At 46.5% G+C, this 25883-nt stretch overlaps 1 protein-coding gene across 3 annotated transcripts in view; it reads right to left on the minus strand.

Annotated features, from left to right (window-relative positions):
* Positions 1–25883, minus strand: part of LOC146198182 (high affinity cAMP-specific and IBMX-insensitive 3',5'-cyclic phosphodiesterase 8B-like) — a 285653-nt gene that overhangs the window by 5685 nt on the left and 254085 nt on the right. Inside the window, exons 3-18 of one of the 3 annotated variants that reach the window (XM_084593573.1) lie at positions 22987–23177; positions 21363–21422; positions 20311–20368; positions 18328–18495; positions 15898–16127; positions 15735–15805; positions 13525–13605; positions 10230–10297; positions 8930–9103; positions 7320–7377; positions 7119–7257; positions 6698–6893; positions 4953–5083; positions 3378–3603; positions 1886–2047; positions 1255–1384 (exon numbers count right to left, since the gene is read on the minus strand). In XM_084593573.1, coding sequence (XP_084449699.1) covers positions 1255–1384; positions 1886–2047; positions 3378–3603; positions 4953–5083; positions 6698–6893; positions 7119–7257; positions 7320–7377; positions 8930–9103; positions 10230–10297; positions 13525–13605; positions 15735–15805; positions 15898–16127; positions 18328–18495; positions 20311–20368; positions 21363–21422; positions 22987–23177 — 2143 coding nt within the window. The remainder of the gene's footprint in view (positions 1–1254; positions 1385–1885; positions 2048–3377; positions 3604–4952; positions 5084–6697; positions 6894–7118; positions 7258–7319; positions 7378–8929; positions 9104–10229; positions 10298–13524; positions 13606–15734; positions 15806–15897; positions 16128–18327; positions 18496–20310; positions 20369–21362; positions 21423–22986; positions 23178–25883) is intronic. The other 2 variants (XM_084593575.1, XM_084593574.1) reach the window with 2 other exon arrangements.

Raw genomic sequence — 25883 nt, forward strand, 5'->3', positions numbered from 1 at the left:
CTGAAGCAAACCACTCAGAGTGAGCGAAGAAGACCGGTAAAATTTGACACGATCACATGCTTTATACCATGCTTTTAGCAGTCCTGAAATTTTTAATCAAGTAGTCAGCAAATCCGATGTCAAAAAGAGGAAGCTGTTCGTTTGTTCATGTGCGCCACCATAACTGAAGCCAGATATTCATCTGTTGGCTACAAAACATGCTTGGCTGAATGGCGAAGTGACAAAAGCAAAAGGAAACAACTTATATTTATTCGGCAATTAGAGGCAATATCTTGCGCCACTTAGTCTCGATACATCAAGGTCATAGCCATGCACAGAGCTAGGCATCGTTTGGTGACGACGAATTTTAATAACAAACCTAAATACGTATGCACAGACACTTAGGCTTAATTAAAACTGCGCATATACCCCAGAAATACTATAAACACAAATAACTATAGTAAGGGAAACAATGCAGAATGAGATGTACAAGATGGGTATCCAGCGTAAAAAAAAAAAAGAAAAAAAAAAAAAACAAGAAAAAAAAACGAGCAAGGGTTGAATATAGTACTTGCTGTAGGGCTAGTTGGTTCATACTGACATATACTATGGTGCGGCAGGCTAAAAGTAAATAAAAATGAGATGCCTCTACCCGTAACGGCGCACGGACGCGATCACAGGAAAAGAAGAGGGATAGAAAGAGATCCCTCTCCTTTTCCTGCGATTGTGTCCTTGCGTCGTTCCATGTGCAAGTGTTGAACGTGAGTCTTTTTCGGCTAGATAACGTTTCTTCGACAGGTGGACCTATCTCCATCGCCCATATAAAGACAAGTCCACTTGTCGAAACGTTGGCTAACAGATTGAGGTTTCGTCTCAACCTGTGTTCTTTTTCCGTTGTGGTAGAGGAAACAATGTCCATGGCTACGACGTACGTTATGAGGGAAAATTATTACGATCGTCAATCTGAATCGAGACAAGGCATTCTAAACAAAATGTCTTGAGACAGCCAAGTTTCTTGGAAACTGAACTTTCTTTTCTTCACAGCTTCGTCGCAGTTAACATGCCCACACTTATTCACATTGTGTTTTGTTTCTAATGCAGCAAAACTTCAGTCCTGGGTTACAACGCCAGGCACATTTCAAAACACGCGCCGCTGTTTCTTTTTTAATATCTCGTGCAACATAAGACCGCTCGATGCGAGTCTTGCCTGGCAGGGGGCCTGGTAGGCTAAACATATCTAAGCAGAAATAAGCCACAACTGTGAAAACAGCTTACCCGACCAAGCCCTAAACATGTCGCGCACGAAGTAATTGATGAAGCCGGTCTGTGAGTTTGGGATGCTGCAGGTGGCACGGTCGAAGGCGGGCATCACCACGGTCAATCCGCGCCGCTTCTCTTCGTCGGTCTGTGTGCACGCAAAAGACCAGAAGGAGTACGAAAAGGTCAACAGGTTAATGCCACATAAGCGGAAAGATTTTCACTCTGCCATGAGGGGAGGTCGCGCGAAAAGACGAGGACGGAACACAGAGGCAGACATGACTGGCATCGAAGCAACTAGCAATAGTGTGAGAGTTAAGAGTAGCATTTATATTCCAGTTGTGACACACATGACACGTACTTGTCATTCCGCGCTGACTCCGATCTCTGAGCAACTACATCAACAAGACCAAACAAAACTCTAGTGCCATGAACTTCACTTGTAGACCAATAAACAGAGGACATAACGTTTGCTGATCGGTGGCTCTGACGCACTGCTGTGCGATGAGAGAGAGATAAAGAAAGAAATAGAGAGAGATAGAGAAAGAAAGAAAGAAAGAGAGAGAGAGAGAGAGAGAGAGAGAGAGAGATAGAGAGAAAGAGAGAGATAGAGAGAGAAATGAGGCAGTATTAAATGACGAGCGCGTACCTGAGCACAGTACTCTTCGGCGATCCGGTGCGCCCACTGGATGCAAAGCTGGATCGGCCTGGCCGGATTCGACACGTCGGAGCACTTGATGAGCATGCGCTTGATGAGGATGATGTTTTCGGCGGAGCGCAGCGAGCCAGATTCTCCGTGTTCCTGCAAGGGCTGCACATGCGCAGTGGCAGCAAAGTGCACAGAGACGCAGAATTACAGTTTTACGGCCAGAGAAAGCACGGCGAGATGTGAGAGAGAATGAAGGTTCTCTTTTAATGATGCCCCATCGGCCACCATCAGTGGGCGAAAATCTGAATCACGCTGTAGCCTCGAAAACAAGCGGCGATACAGTTGAGCTTTCTTGCCTGTGCGATTCTATATAAATCCACGGCTCAAACCGATTCTATCAGGAGTCACCAAGAATGCAGATAGTATACATGAATTTCTCAGGCTTGTCGGTGGTATAAAGCCGAAAGTTAGCCTTAGGGCGCCGTCATGGTATTTCGCGGAGGAACCAAATTGTGCAGGCCATTCATACTGAGTACCTAGCAAGTTTGCCGCACGCTGCAGCATCCCATAGCTGGCTTTAAAGAAGCAATGCGCACAAGCCTGTAACAACGTGCCTCAAGCGACATGCCAGTGACGATTGTAATGTGCGGAAATATTATATAGTTGAAATACCTTGCGAACTGTAATCTGTCTTGTTAAGAAAATGTTCCGCGCCGCCTACTTAGAAAGCAGGACGCATGCAGGCGTTGCAAGAAGAAGCTGACTTATTGCAAGTGTCGAAAGGTAGCGCCAACGTCAAAATGGGCAAACATGCAACTAAGAGCTCTACATCGAAGGCACAGTTTTATGTCACATTGTCTGTCGTTTAGGAGAGTTGGATTAACTGTTCCTAGTAACCGCCAAGGTAAATCCTAAGGACTGGCTTTAACAAACTAGTGAAGTTATCCTGGACGTTAGACTGGTTACAAACTGACACACGTTCAAGCATGGCTGCATTTCAAGCAATTTTTATTTTGCGCTTAAGCAATTAAATTCAATATGTACATACATCCCCGCACATCGTGTTCACCATGCAATTAATTACCGTCAGTTACTAGGATTAATTCTGTTGTGCTGAAGCATACGGTAGGTATTGAATCTTGCACCGTGAAAAAGAAAGGTACACACGTTGCTCCTCACTCTTCCTGAAGCACGTAAACTTTAGAGCACAATACCGTTTCTGGACTGCCTGTTCCTTCGAGGTTTGTACCTAGCCGAGTTAACTGACAGAGAAAAATAACCGAATAGCCGGAGGTGGCAGAGGTGTTAGCCAGTTAACCATAACACGGAGGATTGCTAGCTATAGTCTCATTGTAGCCACATGGTGACAAAGGTATTTTGAGGAGAGGTTAAAAAATGAAGCAACTAATTTACTGATGGGAATCGTACGAGAAGCGGTACAGGTTGTGAGCTTTAAATGATACAGATATCTGCATACGCAGTAACTGTCTACCTCTGACTCGAAGCCTTCCTCCTCCTGCATGGGCTTCTGGAAGGCGTTGAGGAACTTGGATAGATGCTCGAAGTGCTTGGTCATCTCGGTGGCCAGCACCATGTCGATGATAGACAGCCGTACAGAGCGGTACACGTCCCGCTCCAGCTTCTGGAAGATGTTCACCTTCTCGTCCGACAGTGTCAGCTTGAAAGCGAACGCCGCGTGGTGACTCTCCAACACAGAACTGCGAAAAAGGGTTTCGCTTTGTTGCTTTTTGTTACACTCTAATTCGAGGTACTCCAGGCGATCGGAATGAGGGACGCGAGGAAGCTAACTTCAGGTTGGTTCACATAAGCACGTAACGTTGCCGATACTATATCTTTCTGCTCCGTACATTTGTTGACATTTACGTGTCTCGACCGGCAGCGGTGGCTCTATGGTAATGGTGCTTGGCTAATGAAGCAGAGGACCCCGGTTTAGTCCTAGCAGCTCTGGTCGCGTTTTGGTAGAGGCGAAAAGCAACAGGTGCCCGTTCGTTGTACGATGTCAGTGCACGTTGAACACTCCATGTGGTCCAATTTAATCTGCATCCCTTCATTACTATGTGATTCATAGCTCACCAGTCTCTTCGGGACGTTGAGCACCTCAATTTACGAATTTCAGCGCCTCAGCTCACAGCACCTGAAGTCGAAAGCGGTCGTCTACAGCCACTGCTTCATAGCAAAACATGCGTGCTTATTAAAATGACAAAGGTATGACACGATCGATGAAAAAGGCATGTAGCACTGCAAGCGCTCGCCATACTCAAACAAACAAACAGACAAACAAACAAACAAACAAACAAACAAACAAACAAACAAACAAACAAACAAACAAACAAACAAACAAACAAACAAACAAACAAACAAACAAACAAACACAAACACGTAGCATTCAGCGCTGTCAATAATGCTCCCGTCCGCACAACAGAGCACAATAAAATTTTACAGCTTGATTCCGCTAATAACACTATACAACATCTTTGAATGGGGCTTGCAGGGATGATAAACCGGATAAATTCATAACAAGTGAAGCGCTGGGCTGGTTATTTCTTTGACATCCTACTGTTCACAGCCCAAACCAGGCAGTACGGTGCACCACTTCTGTGACAACCGCAAGGACGCTTCACCGCAGGCTCAGCGTCGTAAAGCAGAGCCTGCTTTACAGGCGCAAGAGTCTTCCCCTTTCTCTGGGCACGACAACCAATTCATCCTGGTCGGTCGCGACACGAGCCTGACCGCATGCAAAAAAAAAAAAAAAAAAAAAAAAAAAAAAAAAAAAAAAAAAAAACCAAGAGTTTTTATTTACTGCATGCTTGCACCGCAGGCAGCTACAGTATGCGGATAATAATCGATGACGTGCGCAAATAAGGCGGTAGGCGTTTTTACTGCCATCGGATGGGTTAATAAAAATAATGTACTGAAATAAGGTACATCTTGTAGAAGTAATAAAACTGCGACCGCCAAGATTTGTTCTGCGTTCGGACAACATTACTATTAGAGTGCGAGAGAAGCGGTTATGAACAGGAACGAATGGTGTTATCCGCGCACGTACCGGTCGTTGTACAGGATCGCCAGCTCGTGGTCCGAGTTGCAGAGGAAGGGACTGGACTTTCCCGGGTGGTCAATGTCATGCACAACAGCCGATATGAGACAGATGGCTTCGTCCAGCGGGTCGAAGATGTCCTGCAGACGTGTGCTGTATTACTAACAGGCACGGAGAAAAGGACTGTGCGTCTAAGTGTGAGGCGTATACAGGGGTAGCATGGCTAGAGAGGCTGACTCTGACACCGAGTGCCTCGCTTAGTAGGTAACAGCTGCGGCTTTCGTAGAAACGCCAACAGGTGGTTGCCTGTTCATTAGCAACCTCGGCGCAAGTAGCGGCGTAGTCTCATTTACATTGCAGTTGTCAGTGTCAATAAGTTCGGGGCCATTTCCTTGGTTGCATAAAATGGTGCAAACAAGTGAGAAGGTGTGCCCAAGTCAAACTTCGCTCTACATTGCATGAAACGAAAGTTTACGCACTTAGCTCGGCACTGGAAAGTTTGCGTGCTAATCGGTGACGCTTCACTCTCTGAGTACACTTCCTGTTTTAGTCGCGGTGGTTCAATGACTAAGCGCTTGGCTGCTGAGTCCGAGGACGCAGGTTGGATCCCAGCCGTGGCAACCAAGTTTCGATGCCAGTAACCTATGTCACTTGGGATCAGAAGAATCCTACGGGGCCTAGATTATTCCGGAGTCTTCCATCACATTGTCCCTCATAGCCCTATGCCGTTTTGGGACGTTAAACTTTATATACCACATCGTAGTATACCACACTTCTTGTAAACGGTTCTTTTATGTACGAGTTATGATTGTAAATTACAACGAAGAGTGTACCGCCGTAATCTACTGCTGGTATGTCGGCTAACGCGTTTCTGGAGATGGTCAGCGCTGTTAGTGGGTTCTCTAGATTTCGCATATGTTGTTGCTTAGTGCCGGCTAAGCAAGAGGCAGCTCTTTGCATTTCTCCTTTTTATTTTTCTTTCTCAGGTAAAGGGCAAGGCTGGCATCACTGCACAATTGTGAACACAGCATGCGGATAGTTTAATCACATAGGCGGCAATGCTCGTGCCACGTCATTTTTTTCTCACATGCTAAACTTGTTCATGTTGAAAGCGCAGTTCTACAGCAAAGGAAACCTAGCCAACTTACAGGTGCCACTCCGGAAATAGCCCCTTCAGACGCTATTTCTCATTTAGTTAGAAAACAAGTAAATTTTCGCGGAACTAGCATATCCAGGCTTAAACAAAGTGAGTGAAATGGTTAGGTTCCCCCCCCCCCCCCCCAAAAAAAAAAAAAACTACAACGGTTAATTCGCGTAAACAATTGTTACAAACCGTTAACATAGTTGGAAACTATAATAATAACACATTATGATTGATAAAATAAACACTGTGGAGACTATGTAACCATTTTATGTTAAGAGGATGCAAGTGACGCAAGGCATAAAAAAGAAGAAATGGGATATTGGTTCAGGTGAGAAAAAAAAAAAAGTTGCTCATTATTTTGCGAAATATCCTTTTCAAAGTTCGCTAGTAGACATAAAAGAGTGCACTATAAACAAGATAAAATTGCGAAGTTGTGAACATGTTCTTATAAAAAGCCAGTCAGTTTGCGACGTATACAGTCGTGTACAAAGCTCCCGAAAGGAATAAGTTACGCCCCAGTGCTTTCTGAGATAGTCATTTTGTAGGGAAAAAAACAAACAATATATGTGGTTTCGTGAGCGTCGCTCGAGTGCTCTTGTCGACTGGATACCTTTTTCCGCAGCTTGAGCAGGAAGTATGCCGTGGCCTGCATGACGTCGCCGGCATGCGTCGAGTTGTGGTACGGGTTGTCGAGGTAGTGCGACTCCACCAACTGCAGCCAGTTGCGGATGGTGGCGTCGTCGCACTCCAGGCTGGTGTGAACGTTCAGCTTAGAGAAAAGTGACAGGCCCAGCCAGATGAGCGGTCTGCGAAGAGAGAGAGACACACGCCCTGCGTTCCTCCTCTCTGATTTCACAGTCTCACACAACCTCGTGGCTACTCGCTCAAGCGACTATTTATGTGCATCGATAGCGGACAGCCAGGGTCGGATATTTTCTAAGTTGGCGCTGTTGAGATGATTAGAGTATTTGCTATAGCGATTGCAATCAGGTAATAAGCAAAGGACAGCTGCGCAGCTGGCGCCTACGCACCGCCGTCCTGTGAGCGTCTCCAACTCGATGATGTCGAATTCCCACTTGACATCGTTTTCCAGCAGCTCCTTGATCTTTGTCGGCGCCGTGTTCAGGCTGGGCAGGGCGCCGCTGGGCGCCGTTGTGTTCACCACGTTCACTGCGGTCGTTGAGGCAAGCTAGTGAGGAAGGCGCTCGTCGGCACAAGCCGAGGCACGGTACCTTTCATGAGCGAAGTCTCATGGGACAGCCGTCGGACTCCCGTCGGCTTCTGGCCCGTCTGCGTGAAAGCAGAAGAGCCCTTACGGGCGTCACAAGACGATAACTGCGGCTTCTTTCGGTCTGAACCCAATGTCTCCGATTATATCTGTCAATCGACAGAGAAAGCAACCGCTAATAACAGATGGCCAGAATTAAACTGCGCTTTCTTTTGTAGCGAAAGCTACACTGCGCTAGGTTTTCTAGCCGTTGGCGTGGCATAGTGTTACCGTGGCACCGTAGAAGACAAAGAAGAAAGAAGGAGAAGAAAAAGAAAAAGATAAGAAGAAAAACAAGACGAAGAAGGCGAAGAAGAAGAAGAAAAAGAAGAACGCTCGGTTACCTGTAGTTAATGCTTTCACTTCACATTCGGTTCAGCAGCGTTGAACCCATCTCATTTTTTGTCGTCTTTAGCCAAGTACCGGCGCGCTTCAAATCACACATGTTCCGAAACTCCACACGAAAATACGTCATTCCAGAAAGCATATCGGTATACATCACAAAACAACTAATGGAGGTGTATCGGACGAAAGCTCTTTGTTCATGCCACCAGCAAAACGTCACACGCGGCTTATGTTGTAAGATCCAGTGCTCTGAACTGCCCTAAAGGCGGAGTTTAACCGACTGTTGTGCCACCCGCGACATCAAAACAAACATCTAACGAAATCTCCAGAAACTGGCTGCAGGACATGTCCGTATTTTGTTCAGTTCTGCAATTGCACTGGTAGGAAGACTGCGCTGTCAGTCGAAGCGCCACATGACAGGGCTCAGAATTCTCGCTCGAAGTGTCCCATTTTAAAACAATGCATTCAGACAGTTTTGGAACCAATGAGAGAAAGGGCTTCTTGTTAGATATAAGTTATAACTAATGGCACTTTCATGAAAAGGCTTCGATGTAATGCATGCAGTTTGTGCGTACTTATGATGCTTTGTTCCACTTCCTGAACACGGGCTACTGTGAAGCTACTTTGCGCACCACATTTTCATAGTTTGTGCCACCATGACTTACGGCTACAAACGCAAAACCCATACCATGGTTCCTTTTATGCACGTATTTTCAAGCCGGTCCCGTTTTATTAAAATGTCTTGAGGTAGAAGGAACGTTATCGAAAGTTAGGGTGTGGCTTTCACAAGTAGCGCTTGACAGTTTGGCTGACACACAAAGCGCTCGCTGCAGTGGCTCGGTGGTTAGAGCGCTCAGCTAGTGAATCCAAGGACGCGGGTTCGATCTGGGCTGCGGTGGCCGCCGATACAGGTGAAAGGCAAAGTACTCGTGTACTGTGCCATATCAGTGCACGTTAAAGAACTCCAGGTGCTCGAAATTTCCGGAGTCCTCCACTATGACGTCCATCATAGCCCGATTCGCTTTGGGACGACGTTAAATCCTATTAACCGAACCTGACACGCACAGAGCTGTCAAGACAAAGCCACAGTTCGAAGTCAAAAACACTCCAAGCTTTCTTCTCTCTTTGCGATTTTCGTTATTACGGCAGTGAACGATCCAACCATTTTTCATTCGAGCACGTCCGTTGCCCGTGATTTTAAATGCAACGTGACGCCGCAGGGAGACTCACGTTGATGAGCCCCGTGACCAGGTCGGATGTCATCTGGTCCTCTGACTTGCCCTGACCGACTCCCAGCTGTGGGTTGTAGAGCTCGGTGGAGCGAAGGATGTCGATGACTCGGTCCAACGCTTGAGCCACCATGGCTGAGCTATTTTCTTGCGTCGACACCAGCATGTTGATGACCTGTACGCCACACAGAGATGTTGCAACTGCGAGGCTGATCTTGTCAACTCAATGTTCAAGCGTATAATTAAGCCTTATGGTATCGCGCGACGTTCTCAAGTGGACACAGAGGTGATCTGAAATACTTTTGCGGACGGGCGAGTTGGTAGCAAGATCTCTCCGCCTATAAAAGGAGATGATGGGCAGGGAAATGAACTGCTTGTTTTATGTACTACAAGACGCATGCCCAGACGAAGACGAGTCCGCTTGTCGAAACGTTGGCTCATCTGTGAACTGAGGCGTACCCCATTTACCCTTGTTCAGATCTTTTTCTTAAGACGCATGAAAGGTACTTCTGCGCCATTCGTCAGCCCTTGTCCTCTAAGTCATGTCGTGTACAGTCCTGTATTTATTGTGGAAAGCTTTAAGCGACTTGTTGTTGTCAGCGCCAACCTCAAGCAATTATGAAAGCTTCGAGTTAGCAGAAATCCTGGTTACAGTTTAAACTAACTGTAGGGATGACCACCAGCCGTTAATGCGTCAGAATAACAGAATTCTTCTTTCCATATGATCGTCAATTGATTGATACGACGCTGCCGTGAAACCATAACCTAGTCGAAGAAAAAAAAAAAAAAGCTCCCAGTGTTTTTCATGGCAGATGCTGCGCACCTATCTGCATACTGTGTAAACATCGACGCTCCAGGACACGTTCCCTCAGATGCAATGAGCGCAGCTCTATCTGGTGATTGCAACCAGGGATCAACACTGACGATTTTTTTTTTCCATGACGGCAACCCCAGAATTTAAGTTTAGCGCATTACGTTAAATTGCCACATGTGTGCTAAGATCACCAATAGTCTCGCTGCGCAGCACTGCACGGCTTCCTCTTGGCCATGCTGCGGCATGCTCTTGGCAGTGGCGTGTAAACAGATTCGATGAGCGGCGTTGCAGAGTTAAGCGAGCGCTCGCGTCATGTGAGCAGCATCTCCGCGACAGTATTTACAAGACAAAAAAGCCGCCCTGAAAAACGAGGGACAGCTTTTCTTTTCCCCTGAGCTATACGAACCTCGCGTCACGCAAGTATACCGAGTTATCTGGCCGTAAGCATCTCAGCTGAGCTGAGAGCAGACATTTTTTGCATGCTCACCTTTGTTATTGGGGCCTCGAGCGTCATTGCGTGGAACTTGGCGAATGATTGTCGTCTGTTCATCCCGACTGTGGGCAGAGAAGGGAGAAGCGCCTGTGAGCGTCCCAGCTGACGCGGGTTTTCAGAGTCTAAGACTACCAAGCTCTACTGCTGCGGACCTCGTTCAAGATGCTGAAAAGAAGTCAGCGCTGCTTTCTGACTCAGATCGGCGCCGGCAGCAACGCAGATGATGAGCAGAAAGCAACGCACAAGCTTCGCTGCGCTTGTTAGTACAAGGAAAGCCGACATGCACGTGCCATGCTGGTTAGTATTGCGGATAATCTTCGTACGGGGCTGTCACGTTACGTGCTTATCGGGCTGGCGGCTGGTAATTGGTCTGCAACGAGCTTTTAATCGCGCAAACCACCTCTATTAGATGTGAGGAAACAAATCAGTTCCTGCTGTATTCGGGCTGCATACCACAATGGCTCTATGATCAGCAAAGAACTTTAGCGTTGCCGATACCTTAGGCGAATTTGTTTACTGATTTGCTTAATTATTGATGCCTGCGATCTAGATGACAGGCTATTCAGTAATAATCTTCAAAAGAGTCGTTTGCGACGCCGATGTGGCGTGTTTCCGGTTGACTGCCGAAAGGCAATAAGACGTCATCAGCATTAGCTGCAAGCGGCCAACCCAGCACATTGCAGTGAAGAAGCGCGTACAGTCTGCGTCACCCTTGCGCACAGCGCTCGACAAGTGTGCAGAGCACAATAAAAACTGCGATTATAAAGGAGCCCTTAGATTCCGGGCAAGGTGTTCAAGCCCATCTTGCTTGTGCGGCTCGACTTCCGAGCAAGCGTTGTCTATATAGGAAGCTTGCACGAAACGCTGAGAGAGCCATTTTCCTCTACAGTGCAGCAGTTTACCATGGAGCGGGCCGCGCAAATAAGTGTCAGAGCGATGGTCGTGGGTTGTAATAGCCGAACGCAGACAAAAGTGCAAAAGGGGAAGTCCGGACAAGACGACTGCGGGTTTTTCAAAATACCAAAGTTATGCTTGCACGAATGCGTCAACAAGACCAGCGATCAGAACGTCGCAGACGAGAGTGGCTTATGCGTGCATCTCAAATGTTGTACATTGAGACACGGATTGCTGCAGGAGCCCACAATTCTAGCTTCACGTGTTCGTTTTGCAGGTCGGCCGTCTAAACTTTTCGATGACTGCAATCCTGATTGGGCCCCATCGCTAAGCCTGGGGTGCAAGCATAAAAGCAAAGCAACCGCGGAGCCGCTCCCGACTTAAACCACAAGACGCATGGCTGCGAAAAAAAAAGTAAACAAATTGACCAGTGCGACGTACGCGCTGTTGTACATCGATAATCGTTTAACTATCTGACACGAACTGGCGTGCAAGCGCTTGGTATTTGCCCGAAATGCTGAGAATGCGACGTCTGTTGACGCGTGCATGCCACTCTCGCCTGCGACGTTTCGATCGCTCCCGGTATTGTCGCATTCGTGCAAGCATACCTTTGGTATTTTGAAAAACTCGCAATCATCTTGTCCGGACTTCACCTTTTGCACTTTATTCTGCGTTCGGCTATTACAGCCCACGACCGCACAGTAGACTATCGCTCTGACACTATTTGCGCGGTCTGCTCCACGGTCGGCTGCTGCCCTGCACAGAAAAATGGCGCTCTCAGCGTTTCGTGCAAGCGTCCCATATGCTAAAGCTGCGACGAGGCGTCAATTTCCGTGCAGGGAAACGCGCCGCTCGAGCGCTCTCAAGGTGACGCAGGTTATACACAGTCTACAGTTTGCAGCAACGCCGAATTGCTTTCGCTTTGTTCGTCGCTACAAAGGGATGCAGACAGCAGCGCCTACTCTCGTTTCGAAATCTCGGAGGTCATGCGATGGCGATTTCGTCCGTGGGCAACGATGGTTAATGTCGCCAATGGGAGCCAAGAGCGCATTCTAACCCCGCACTTGGTTCTGGTCTGGCTGCCACCTTGAAACCCGATTTTGTTGCACTGTCGTCAGCGTGACTGGCTTTAAGCTTCCGCAAGTAGCCTTGTCTGTGAAATGCAGACGCAGGCGTACATTAGGTCTTCATTCACCGGGCGCATATGTGTGCAAAGTATTTTCTACTTATCGGCATTTATTAATCGTTACCCGTTGGGTTTCGAAAAACCAGGCATTAGATCCCCAACGCATACTATAAACAGTGTGCAGCGTTTAGAGTTTTTTTTTTTTTTCTTGTTAGAGAGTGCTGCTGGCACTAATAATGCGCGCTGTTGAATCGCCCTGTCACCTCGCATTAAATAGGCACAGAAAATTCTGCACTTTTGATTGCGAAATTCATGAGTTTGGAGTCACATGTGCTATGCCACTGACTTCGCTGCTCAGCTGTAAAGAGGGTAAAGCTTTGTGACCTTTGAATCAGCACATCATGCACGTTTAAGGTAGCGTTTTTTTTTTTTTTGTACTAGTGTTAACACCGGTATATTCTTTATACTGTTTCGTTATAGCCTGTTCAGGCACTAATACAGGACTTTTCTTCACTACTTAGTTACAAAAAGTAGCTCGAAATAATTTGTGCATTAGTGTTGAAATAAATGGCGAAAAAGTAACAATGACGTAGAGGGCTAACACATTGCATAAGGATTTGTACTTACTTTTCTGTATCATTATTGATTGCAACAGCGAAAATATTAGTATAAAACTTCGCGTCATGTGTTAACGTTGTGCGTCATTGTTACTAGTTGGCTGTCACCTTCAGAACAGGGCTTTTAGGATCGCTTCCCTGAGTGTGCGCACATGCACCGAGCTCTGAAGTCACTAGTCACTGGCCGAGGGCTCTAAAAGCTCACACTGGTCCAAAACTTAGATGTCTTCAAAATTATTGCAGTACCTGCGCAGGAAAGTGAACTGTCCACGACCTAGTGACATGCTGATATCTGTCATTAGCTGACGCTAGTGCGATTACTGATATGTTATTAGCTCAGGAAAAAAATGTGGGACGGAGCGACAAATAGACAAGTGCGGCTGCACGCCCCTTGCTTTGCCTTGAGCTGTAGTTTTGTATGCGCCGCCATATCCATTAGCTCGGGACCAACTGCCGCGCTACTCTTCCCCCCTCCCTTCTTTCCGTATAAAGCCTTGCAACAAATTTCACAACGACGACACTGCACTTTTGCTGATAATCTCGACATTGCAGACTCCCAAAGCGAAAGCAAGTAGAAAGAAATCGCACTGCGCGTCGTTAAGAAGAAGGCTCGAGCGAGGAAAGCGAGCACCAGAAAGCATCAGCGACTCACCCTCACTGCACAAGGAACGAACATCACAAGACGCCTTTCTAGAGCTTTTCATGCTCGAGTTAAGCGTAAATGACAGGAAATCTAGGGGCGGAAAAGAAAGTGATAAGTCGCTTTAAGACGCTTGCTGCAGCGGCAGGTCAAAAGGCGAGCCCGCCTCTATTCTTTCGAGGCTTAGAACACAACTGATGCAGGCTCTCAGCGCAGCGTGCGTTAAATGCCACTAACTGACCATAGTGATGCGCACTTCGTGCTGTTACGATGTCACTAATTCACGAGGCGGATGCTGCTATGCAAGTTCTGGCATACTTACCTTCCCTTCGATCATACTTCGGAACAACGACAACAAAAAAAGCGCAAGTAGATGTATGCCAAAGCTGCGATTGGAAAACTGAAGCATAGAAGAGAAGGCAAACGTTCAGACGCCATTTTCAGCATCACTTCAAACTCTGCGGTTGCGTTAAATTGTTACGATGTTAAGCTGATAAATAGTATTTTCCTTTTTAGCGGTAAAGACTGCAACAATGATAGACAACTTTGCATGCTTCGCCCCCTCTTTTCTCTCGTGTGCAAGGCGCATAAAACACGCGAGGTTTAGGGTCTAAGGGCAGCAGGTATCGGCTTCTGTTAGCCGTCAGCAGCTGCGGAGAATATGACAGTGGATGCGATCTCCACTGTTTCAAATCAACACGCCACCCTCAACACGGTTACAAGGCTTAATCGTATTCGTGCCGTTAATTGTGACTGCCACGAAGCACCCTTTTCGCATTTCTTCCGAAGCTGTCGAAATGGACTCCTACTAGCAGTGTTGTCACAGTCGCACGAGCAGCCCCCTCGAGCCTTGTTAGGGGTCCATAGCTGAAAGCGAGATACTCGCATAGTTTCGCAAATGAAAGAATATTCGGTCAAACAGGCGGTTTTACAGTAGTGCGGCATTTCCAAAAAGCTATGCCTTCCGTTAGCATTTCTCGCAAGCCGATATGGGCACATTGTTGGCCCTAAACGATCAGAGCGACCAGCACGAGTGTCATTTGCATGAGCGCGAGTTCAAGGCGAGCGATTGAAGCCTGAATTCGAAGCGCCAAACGAGTGCAAACTCTTAAAGCAATGATAAGAAGGTAGTCATCCATTGAATCTGCTGTCGCTGGGCTGCTTTTGTATTGTGCCTGCGTGCATTTTAATTTCTTTTGTAAATTATTTGTCCCCCTCTCTACTCCCTAGCACGCGTCGCGTGTAAGTCTTAAAAGAGTGCATGGCTAGACGTTGCCGGTTGTTATTAAACGATGACGTTGCAATTGGCCTAATGTGAAATGTGCTGAGACGGCATTGAGGTTAATTAAGGCTGCCACAGTTAGCGTAGTGTGAAAAGCTATGCGAAACAAGTCCCCTGTCGTAACGTCTAGCACAAAAGCCCTGGCAGCTTTAGCTTCCCACTGACCGAGGTGCCAAAACAAGTTATCAGTTGATCCCAGTAGCGCTTCACGGCATCGGCTTTGAGCAGTGCGAGGAAGCTCGAACATGATGAAGGCACACGAGCGCTCTTTGTTTTTGTTCTCGTGTTCTGCGCTGAAACCGATGGGAAACCGACTAGAAAATGCCACAGCAAATCGCTGCGAGCAATTGATTTTGCGAGATTACATTACTGGTACATAATGTGAGGGACAAAATTTTTATAAAGAGAGTGTTCGTTGGCACTGAACTGAGATCAAATTATATCCGAGTATTTTTTTTTTTTTTTGCAGATAATTGCGTTTTCGGAACTGCTCGGTGCCCGAAGTGATAGTTTCAAGAGCGTTACGAATATTATCACGATGTGAGTTAAAATTACACGCGCTTATCAACACTGTTGATGATTCCCTCTTCTGCTTTTCTTGCCGCGTAGCGAGATGTATAGTCAGCCTACCTAAAGTAGACCTAACGAGTCCTATTAGCGCGTTTTCGAATCGCATAATCCACGAAGCGCCCTTTACTCAACTTAAAACTCGGCGTGACAGACATCTGACGAATTGAGGAAAGAGATAGAAAATGAGAAAAAACGACAACAAATCCCTTAGTTTGAAACCAGCGGTGCGCATCTCTTATGTCCCCGTTTTCTGCGATGTAAAATATCAAAATATACTTCACAGCCCGTCCCGCGACAAAACATCTTCGTAGCTCCACTCGATCGCGGCACACGTTCGCGTTCTCTGGGAGGCCCTCGCGGGAAAGCTCACCTGCATCCGGTGAGAAGGGTTTCTCCATGAAGAAAGGGCATTCCTTAATGTAGACCACGTGGTCCGACTTCCTGCGAGCAGACACACAGTGCGCAAGTGAGAGCCAATGGGCGAGCGCTATGCAGGAGGGTGGGGGGAAGAGCAGGTGCGTGTGTATACATACCCAGTGTGTATCTCTACAGGGGCGATCTTGCTCCACATGGGGATGCACTCTCCGGACTTCCGCTTGTGGAACAGCGTGCCCTCCCACTCCTTGCCCTTCTTGAGCTGCATGTTGATGTTGTTGGCGACGTCCGTCTTGAGCGAGTCCGTGCGGTGGAGCTCCTGGGCGTCCACGCCCAGCATCTCCTCCACGGAGTAGCCCACCAGCTTCTCGGCGGCGCGGTTCATGTACTGCGCACCGAAACGAGCACCTTCGGCTACAAACGTCAACGGGCGCGGTCCACTTAGCCAATAACAGAGTTCATTGGATTCGCCCGTGTCTGCACCAGTACGTAATAGGTTGTGACTACTAGATCAATCGTGGTTAGCAATACTCATTGCTCCAGCGCAACAAACACACGTCGGTGGGCACAGCTTCGGAAGGCGCAACCTTCTAAGCACCACTGACAAGCCTGGACCCCCAAACAACCTGTACGGAGGCTTGCGTTTGTGAAGATTAGCAGAGGAAGTGCCCATTCTGATCTACGACACAACTCTCTCTGCGAAGCCCTCTAATTTTTATTTATGTTCGCGGGAGCCCTAAAAAGTTTATTAAAATGCCGCATATAACGCGACAGCCTGATAATCTTCAGCAGATGAAGCAGTTAGCTTCCCTTGTTTTTGAACTTGGTGCCTGCGGGGAGTTTCGCAATTGCTGTGAAAGAACGGCTCTGGGTGCACGCATTCTTTGGCATCAGTCATTTTCGCTGCAGATCATGAAGGCTGGGAGACCCCAGTGTGCGTATGGAGAGACTACACTTTTCCAAACCGATTCCAATGCAACGACAGGCTACGCCTTGAGGTTGCTCTGCAAGAAACCTCTAACATCAAACTGAAATGTAGCTGACGATGCGGCTACGTGTTGTAGTCAGTAAAAAGTAGTGAAGCATGAACAAAAATTGTGTGACGCATATGCCTTGGTTTTGAAATCCTCGCTGCCGTCTGGATTTAGCGAAAATTTCGGGAAGTCACGTAAGCTCATAGCAAGGTACAAGCTGCGCGCAAGAAGGGTGTATCCATTGAGCCGGGGCTGCCTAACCATGACATACCATTTCGCTGCGTTACCGTGCGTGCTGTGCAAATGAAGCCTAATTCACATGGGCAGCTTAGCTTCTGCTTTCGTATACGATGTCAGCAGTAAAAACAAATACTTCTTGCAGCTGTTGTACGGCACTGGCAAGCTTAAGGTCCCGTGTGCTAATTCCAAATGTGGCACATAACGCAAATAACGCACAAGATGCCTGGGCACAAAAGGAAAAACAAGGAAAATAATTTTTACTAAGCCATATGTGCTTTTGGGGACATCGCTAAAGAGACAGCGCCAAAATTTGTAGCCAAGTATTGCGAGAGATAGTGCACGCACGCACGCACGCACGCACGCACGCACGCACGCACGCACGCACACACACACACACACACACACACACACACACACACACACACACACACACACACACACACACACACACACACACACACACACACACACACACACACACACACACACACACACACACACACACACACACACACACACACACACACACACACACACACACACACACACACACACACACACACACACACACACACACACACACACACACACACACACACACACACACACACACACACACACACACACACACACACACACACACACACACACACACACACACACACACACACACACACACACACACACACACACACACACACACACACACACACACACACACACACACACACACACACACACACACACACACACACACACACAACACGCACGCACGCACGCGCGCCCACGCGGCATTGTGCCTTTGTCACCCGGGCACCGCTCTGACCTCCTTTCAACTCGCTTCACCCAAGGTCGTCTTTTATCTCGTGGGAGATGCGTGCCTTGGCCAAAGACAAGGACTAAACAAGTTAGTAAGCAGAAAATATATAGCTCATTCACCACTGTGGGCTAAATATCTCGCCTTCCCTCGGAATTGGGCTGAAAAAACCCGCGTTATCACGCACTCCGTGTCTAGTCTGAGCATTGATAATAACCTATTAATCGAAATTATCTGACTGGAAATGATCAGTCACCTAGTTTCTACGTGCTCCACTCGACAGCAGGTAAAATAGAGCGCACTGAGGCATTGCTTGTATAGCCACTGTTCACCACTTGCCGTTTTGGAAGCAGGAAGCCCGGGATCCGGCATTGCGGAATACAAAGTACCTGTACGAATGGACCATATGTAACAACAGCCGAATCTGCTGAGTATGTTACTGGATGGGCTAGTTGATTTTCAGGCTTTACTTCTTCGGGAAGATGAGAGTGGGACATGAGGGCGAAGAGAGGCCGCTGGTTGTGTCTTTCGGGTGTTGTAAACGAAGGGGGGCCCACCTGTATCTCGTGCGAGGCTCCCGTGACGATGACGCCGTCCCGTGTATAGTGCAGCGCAGAGAAGAGCGCCTCGGAGGCTCTGAGCTTCCACAGGCTGATCAGGTCGTTGTGCTCGATCTGGATCATCTCGTTCAGGCACACGCCCAGCGAGCACGTCTCCGTGAACCACTGCGGGGGTCGACAAGAGCGCGCTGGCACACTAACTACGTGAGCACACTTAAACTGCGGCCTGTACGGGGCTCGAGTTATGCGTGCAGAGGCAGCGCTGAAGTGACGTGGCAGTTATTTGCTGCTACGCCGTGCAAGCCATGGAGTGGCATTGGTTACGCTGTCTCTCACCAGTGGTGACTTCATCACGTTTCGCGATTTATTTTTGGCCGAAAGGGAGTGGTATGTTTATAAATTAGGGACGTTACGCTGTCTACTTCAAATTACCCGATACGCCTACCACTGCGAAAAGCTACAGTAACAAGCGGTGCAAGATACCGCGTCATTGCAGACCGCGGTCACTTTAAATTCATACGAGTGTTAGCGAGCACATTTGCATGGTAAACATAAATAAAACAATGTCACAGTGCTACCTGCCACTGGACAATGTATGCCGGTACAACGCTTAGCGGTCACGGCAGGCTGTTAGCCCTTGTCTCAGCCAGCGAGCGCTAACTTAAGGGCCTGTTGCATATAGTGACTGCACAAGAACAAAGGCGCCACAAAAATGAACAGGCAAAGCATAACATAAAATTCCCCGGACCTTTTCAATAAACCATGTAGGACATTTTTCGCGTGAGCCACGCTTTCTGCAAAGGAACTCTCTCGCACTCTTCCATTCCCAATGTCTCTTTTGTAAAGCCCTCCCTGGGGTGTTCACTTCACGTAGCAGTGCAGGCGCGTGCGATGGTCAAATGAAGCATTCTCTAGACAGGCCTTCATTTTCCACAAGCGCGGAGTCCGTCCAGGAAATCATTCAGGCGCGTGGAAGAGCCAACAAGTATACGCGAAAGCTCCCACATTAAGGCTATCTGTCAAGCTGTCAAATCACTGTCAATGCATTTGCAAGTCTCGTGTAAAATAATATTGTGGCATCCGAGTCACGCTTCTGGTAACATGAAGTCAGCTGTTGTTCAACTGCAGCGTTTTAAACGTAGCGCGACAACTGGGGTCCGCTCGCATCTTCTAAAAAAAATCTCGTCAAAAGATCAAGTCCATTGCTCTTAAAACGGGCAGTTTCGTGGGGAAGTGACGACGCTAACACGAAAAGCAGGGATATTTTCCCTCCCATGCAATCCCCAGACAATGCTCATATGTTAAATCAAGTTCCACCTGACTGCGTTCCGCAATATGCATGATGCATTTTGAAGCCGTCAGGAGCTGGGTGAACGACGTGAAAACTTATACAAGGTATGTCAATGTCGAGCGCCCTTATTATATTCTTTTTTGTTTTTGTCCCAAAAGTCAATGCTGACACTTTTAACCTGCTTTGTGTGCAATTGCAGACGTAGCGAATTCAGAGCTTTCGCTGTGAGTGTGCAACAGGTTGCAGTGATTTATTTGTCCGATAATAATATGCCTCAGTATATGGAGTACGCTAGCATGCTCATCATCAAGCAGACAATTTTTTTTTCAGTTGTAATGAAGTCGTCATTTCTTTATGCGTTTCTATGATCATGTGTATCTTGTAAGTAAACAATATGGACAAACAAAGAAAGCTTGACTTTCCAATATTACAACTACCGACCGCTGTGGCATCATGCACGGAATATTGTACATGCTGCCACGAAAATTACAGTTGGGGTATATTTTTTTTTGTCGCTAATCAAGCTGATTGCCTTACTCGAGGCCTCCATGTGCCATTTAGACGAAATAACATTTTTATTTTAGCGGAAATCGCCGAGCGGCGGTCGAATGCGTTAAGAAGCGCGCCGACGATTTTGTAATGCTCTCCCTGTAATGCCCTCGGGCCTTGAAACAGCATAAATAAATTACCCTGTTGTAACCGCATTTCAGCAGCGGAATGACGGCTGCTTCCTCCTTATCGGCCAACCTGAAAAGATAAGAAAAGAAAGCGAGCACGTGCGATATATCTACCTGGCTTTTGACAGTGCGAGTATAACGTCTAATCAAAGGCCACCGTTGTGAAAATGATTAAGCAGTGTAAACGCAACAACGCATTGATGGTGATATATAAGGGCGGAACAACAGCAGCTCTCGAAGTCTAGACAAGGAGATTCGATGGGTACACAAGAACGAGTGCACACACAAAAAAAAAAAAAAGCAGAGGCATGAGTTTATTAGTTCGAATATGATAATGTTGTCAAGGTCGGCTCAGTATGAAATTAACATTTGTTAATGAAGCGAATTCAAGGAGAGAGAGAATAAGAGAGAGAGAGAGAGACAAGCTTTTTGTCGCCTTGAGTCGCCTTAAGACGAGCTTTGTCGCCATGCCATAAAGAGCTAATTTGTTGCTGTTTTGTTTAAAAACATACAGAATGCGCAGGAAACGAAACACGGGGAAAAGAAAAGCGACCTCGCCTTCGTGTCCCCTCCCTAATGCCCTAATGCAGTTTCTGTTCAGTGTTCACTAAAATATTTTTTTTTTTTTTTTGAGTTTGCGTTGGGTACGACTCTTGTCTCTGGATTTTTACTTTCGTTGGTATGCGGTCATTACCAGCGTCAGAATACGAGTGTGTCCACTCTTTAAAACGAACTTTCAAAATATTTTTCGGCATCGTAAAAACCACTCGTCATAGTATCGGGCCCTTGGGAATGCCATACTGAGCAAAAGAAAAAAAAGGAGAGAGAGAGAGAGAGATAATTATGATCTCTACAGAATTAGCTGATAATTCCTCAAATCATGGTTTAGCACGCTACACAAACGCCATCTGCAAGTGGCACAAAGTGAAAATATGAAATATAACTTTACAGAACTAGTTTCGATTATTTTGTGGCGCTGCGCTCCTGCGCTAATTCACAAAATATAAAATCATTGCACATGAACCTGCTCTCGATGTTGGCGATGATTGCGAAAGCCATCTTACCCTTTCTTTACGACAGCGACGATGCACGTGAACTGGCTACCCCTGAAACCACGAAGTGTCCTGCGAGAGGTGGAACACACAACAAACTCGTTTTGGCACCATATATCGCACAGTAATAGACCGTACGAATGAACTTCTGTGGACAAATGCATTCACTGTGCGAGAGCTTTACCTTGAAATTGCTTTCCCTTCACCTTCACGTATATTGACTGTGCTGTGGAGACTCGTGGGAAGTGCACAAATTCCCGACTAGTGTGGCACTGCTAACATGCGAATGAAAATTTTTCTCATCGAAGAAGCTGTCTGAATTACAATGCATATTTTCTTATATTATGTTATGATCAAGAAAATACAAAACGGCAGGATTTGTTATCTGATATATTTACAGCGCTGTGGTTCTAACGAAAACAAATGTGGAAGTTACAAGGAGAAAAGGGCCAATGTGCGAAGCACATGTTTGAAAATACAGCAGCGCAAAAAGGTAGGGATGAAGACAAGACGAGGACGGCGCTGACCCGTCTTTGCAGAAAATGGTTACATATAGCAGTGGAGCGGATGCAGCTTGCATTGGAACTTACACGCTTTTTGTGCCCTTTGTTCAAAAACGTAAAATTGAAACACTATTTTCCTCGAAATAAAATTTTCGTTCCGGTTTGATTCGGCTAATTTTAACTGCAGCAGCTGGTTTTATCGTACAGCTACTAGTAGGCCGTAAAGATCTCGTTTCAGCGATTTCATAATTATTTGTTTCGGGCATATGTGGCAACTGCTTAGTAGCTAAGCAGCCATCCAGCTACTCAAATTTAAGATCATCACTGAATAAACGTTACCAAGGTCCGCCTATAGGTTCTAACTTAAAGCAGAAATCTAGGCTTGTTGGCGTGCGATCTTAAACATAAATAAATAATTAAGAAACGTTTCCTAAATTCGAGTTTAAAAGCATTTGCGCCTTTCCGTTTAGCATGTTTGTTTTCTTCAGAGGTAAAATTCAGTTTGTATGGGCAGTCTTTCAAAATAAACACCTGATTGGTAAGATTTTACCTTTGTCATAAACAGTGATTGTAACTGCATGCTACCAGAAAGTCTGGCGCTCACAGGGCCAGTTGCACTGGCTGTTGCAGAACATGACACCTCTAACCAACCATAAAAAGTTCTCGCACCATATTTCTTCTGCTTTCGATAATGTTCTTGTTAGTCAAAAATAAGACACGCATCCCATCTTCCTTCACCCGGACAGGCACAATTAAGTGCAAGTGCGGTCCAAACAACAAAACAGAATGCTTCCTTGCTGTGGAAGACGATAGGTAATAATAAAAAAAAGACCTTTCTTGCTTTCGCCTTTTGTTCGTTTCGTCTCATATCGATTTACTTCAGACTGTTATCGCTTCGAGAAGTAAGCGCTCTAAAATGGCGCGTCATCGAGTTCATTCATGTCAGCGACGCAGGAGAAAGCTCACTTTCATCCCCTTCCGCTACTGCTCGATCGCTCCAAGGGAAAACTATAGCGTCGATCGCGAGAAATCTTTCTCTCCTGGAAGCCTACTTTGACGAGGTGCGAACGCGAATGAGGGGAGGCGTGCACACGTTTGGTAGAAGCCGAGGCGCGAAGAAAGTGTGTGGCGACCTGCACAGGGTCACCGGGTCGATGACGCTCTTGCTCCGTGCGTCGACGAACACCAGGTGCGGTTGGCCGTTGAGGTAGTTGTCGATGGCTGCCTCGGAAGTGGAGCTCAGCGTGCACTCGTAGTGCATTTTCTCGGCCGCCCACTTTAGAGCGTTGTACTGCGCATCCTCCTTGCCGAACACGAACATCACCTGCGCATGCGTGAAAAGGACGCCACGTGGATCATCATGGAATAACCTGTGTCCGCTGACCGCGGGGGAGGAAAGGAATGCGGTGAAGAACAGAATCGAACACAAATATATTATTCGATGCAAAAACAAAACAAAATATCTAGGAGGTACTTAAGATTGCTTAGGTGCAGTAAGGCGAAAGATTTTTTGTTGTTAATTTTGATTTTCATTTCTATTTCCATTTTATATTTATTACATTTATTTTTGTATGTAATTTGGCTATAGGTGGCGGTCAAAATAAGGCGGGCACTACGTCAGTGCAAACGTCCGGTCATGTGAATTTCGATTTCCGGATCGTTTCTGTGGTTTTGTTTGTGCAGCTGTTGCTGCTGGCTGGCGGGCGGTTTCAACCTGTATTTCGTCAATAATAGCGCTCATATCGCTGGAAAAACGGTGTTGTGCTTTGCCTCAAGCTGCGGCAACTTCTTCGGAATGGGATGCAGGAGATTCTGAATGCCGTCGAAAAATGAGCGGCAGAAATAGCAGGCCGGGCCGTTGCGATCCGCTTGAAGACCGCCGATGGCTAGCTCCACGGGCAACTCTAGGCTTTGCTTCGAGTGTTTTGATAGCGGAAAGTGTTTTTACAGTGTTGTGAAGGCTAGCGAATTTCGTAAAGTAGGTTTTCTCTCGTTCAGTATAGTACAAAGTTGTCGCCCGGTCAACATCGGCTACGCGCTGCAGCGGAAGCAGCGCGCGCTGTCGTTCGTCTTGAAAAGCTTTGCAAATACACATGGGTATTCGGCCTACGCCAGTTCAGCGTGTTAAGGCGTTATAAGCAGTGAAATAATTTTTCGTTGGTCATTTGTGCTACATGCGAGCTCCTTGAATCAAGGCTTATGCGACAATGCTATCAGCTCCATCCGATGGAAGGTCTCGTTGCGTGACTGCAGGCCGCGCTGTCAACGAATGTGTTGTATGAGCACTTTTAAGATTTATAAATTGTTACGTTATGGCTTTTTCACTAGTTCAATGCACAATAATGAAAGATGATTCACCAGAAGATCAATCAGCTTGAGCCCGCTGCAAGTGTGGAGAAATTACAAGGAAGATGTGTTACGATAAAGTGTGTTACAATGCGGACCCGAATGTGGTGTAGCTATAGGTTTATTCATGTTTTATGTACGAAGAGAGAGGGTCACAGATGAGGTGATCGCGTTAGGAAGAGATACGAATCATTTGCCAGCATTTTTTAATGCTCAGAGTCAGACTCCAAAGCTAATCCAAACAAACACACACACAAAAAAGCAGATACCAACATTGTCCACCACTTATTACTGTACAGCACACAGGAGAACTAACAGCTGAGATAAGTGGTATAAAACCAAATTTTTGCTATGAACAAAGCAGTTTACTGAATGCAGCCTCGAAGGCAAACGTGCGCATGAAAAGTGATTGTCGGCATCTAGGTACAGCTTACATGTGATTATCTGCATAATACTGCACGCATTGTTTTCACGATATTGCATACAATATGTTTATGTGTCATTGTTTATCGTTTCAGAGTTTTTCCGCAGAGCCTTCAGAAAGGCCGGAAACCATGATTGCGGGGAAGCACGGCCTGCCTTCTACGTGTTATGTTTGAGATACATCACCTCTCTCAATCTTCACAATAGCAAGGTAGCAAGTTATAGAAACAAAGAAACTGTCCCAAAACATGTTGTGATCTAATTGAATCATCATTGAGACTGTGATTAGCTATTTTAAGAAGTGCAAAACACCGACAGATAGGCAGAGGTTGGTCTAGCTGGTAGCTGTTGGATCCATGAAGGTCAGATAGTAGTTTGTAATGCTATAAAACTGCTAGTTTTAAATGCCTAGGATTACACTATATCCCAGACTTCTCGTAATCACCACTGTTTTGGAAATGACTAACCAAAAATCATTAGTGCATTCAAGCTGTGCCAAAGTGATATGCCAAAATTAAAATAGGCCGACTAGTTTTCTCAACATTATGCAAAACTTTGTCAAAGGAAGTTGTAGCAAATGCTTAAACTAACTTGGATGAAGCTTGAGTATTTGATAAATTCAATTGTGGCGCCAAGCCATTCGCTACTGATACCATTTTCGCCTTTACTTTTTCATTTTTTACCTCTAATTAATTACCTAATTAACCTACTGGTCTATTTTTTTTGCACACAACATTACATCACCTATCGATTGACACCACTCATTAACCTATATGGCTTCTCAATTACCCGCAACTGCTGCGTTGTTGTTGTGGCTGTAGGAAGAAGGAAAAGAAAACGCACGGGCCTGCTACTGGCTCTGTAGCTGGGTCACCACCACCGCTACCTCGTGCGGACAGAAGAAAGAAAGTAGAGAAGGAAGAAAAAGAAGAGGGAGAAAAAGACGCGCGCAGCAACAGCTGTCGTTCACCGTCTAAGCGTGCAATGGGTGCAATGACGGCCTACAACAGATAAAAATGCTTGCCTGTCTGCCTTCCTTCCTTCCTTCCTTCGCCTCATCGCCTTTTTTTTTTTTTCGCTGACATCGCCAACGCCGACACCAGATTTTCGGTGCACTGGGCCTTGAACATATCGCGTTAAAATTAGATCTAATATTCGCATTTTTTTTTAAATATTCGCTCAGCCCATTACACTAACTCAACTGCATGGTTCCTCTTGTTAGTGTAGTGGTACCACTCTCCGTCGTGTCACGCAGGCTAAC

Source organism: Amblyomma maculatum, chromosome 2 (genome assembly GCF_055883805.1).
Source record: "Amblyomma maculatum isolate TAMU_Amacu chromosome 2, ASM5588380v1, whole genome shotgun sequence".
In the NCBI taxonomy this organism is placed as follows: Eukaryota; Metazoa; Arthropoda; class Arachnida; order Ixodida; family Ixodidae; genus Amblyomma; species Amblyomma maculatum.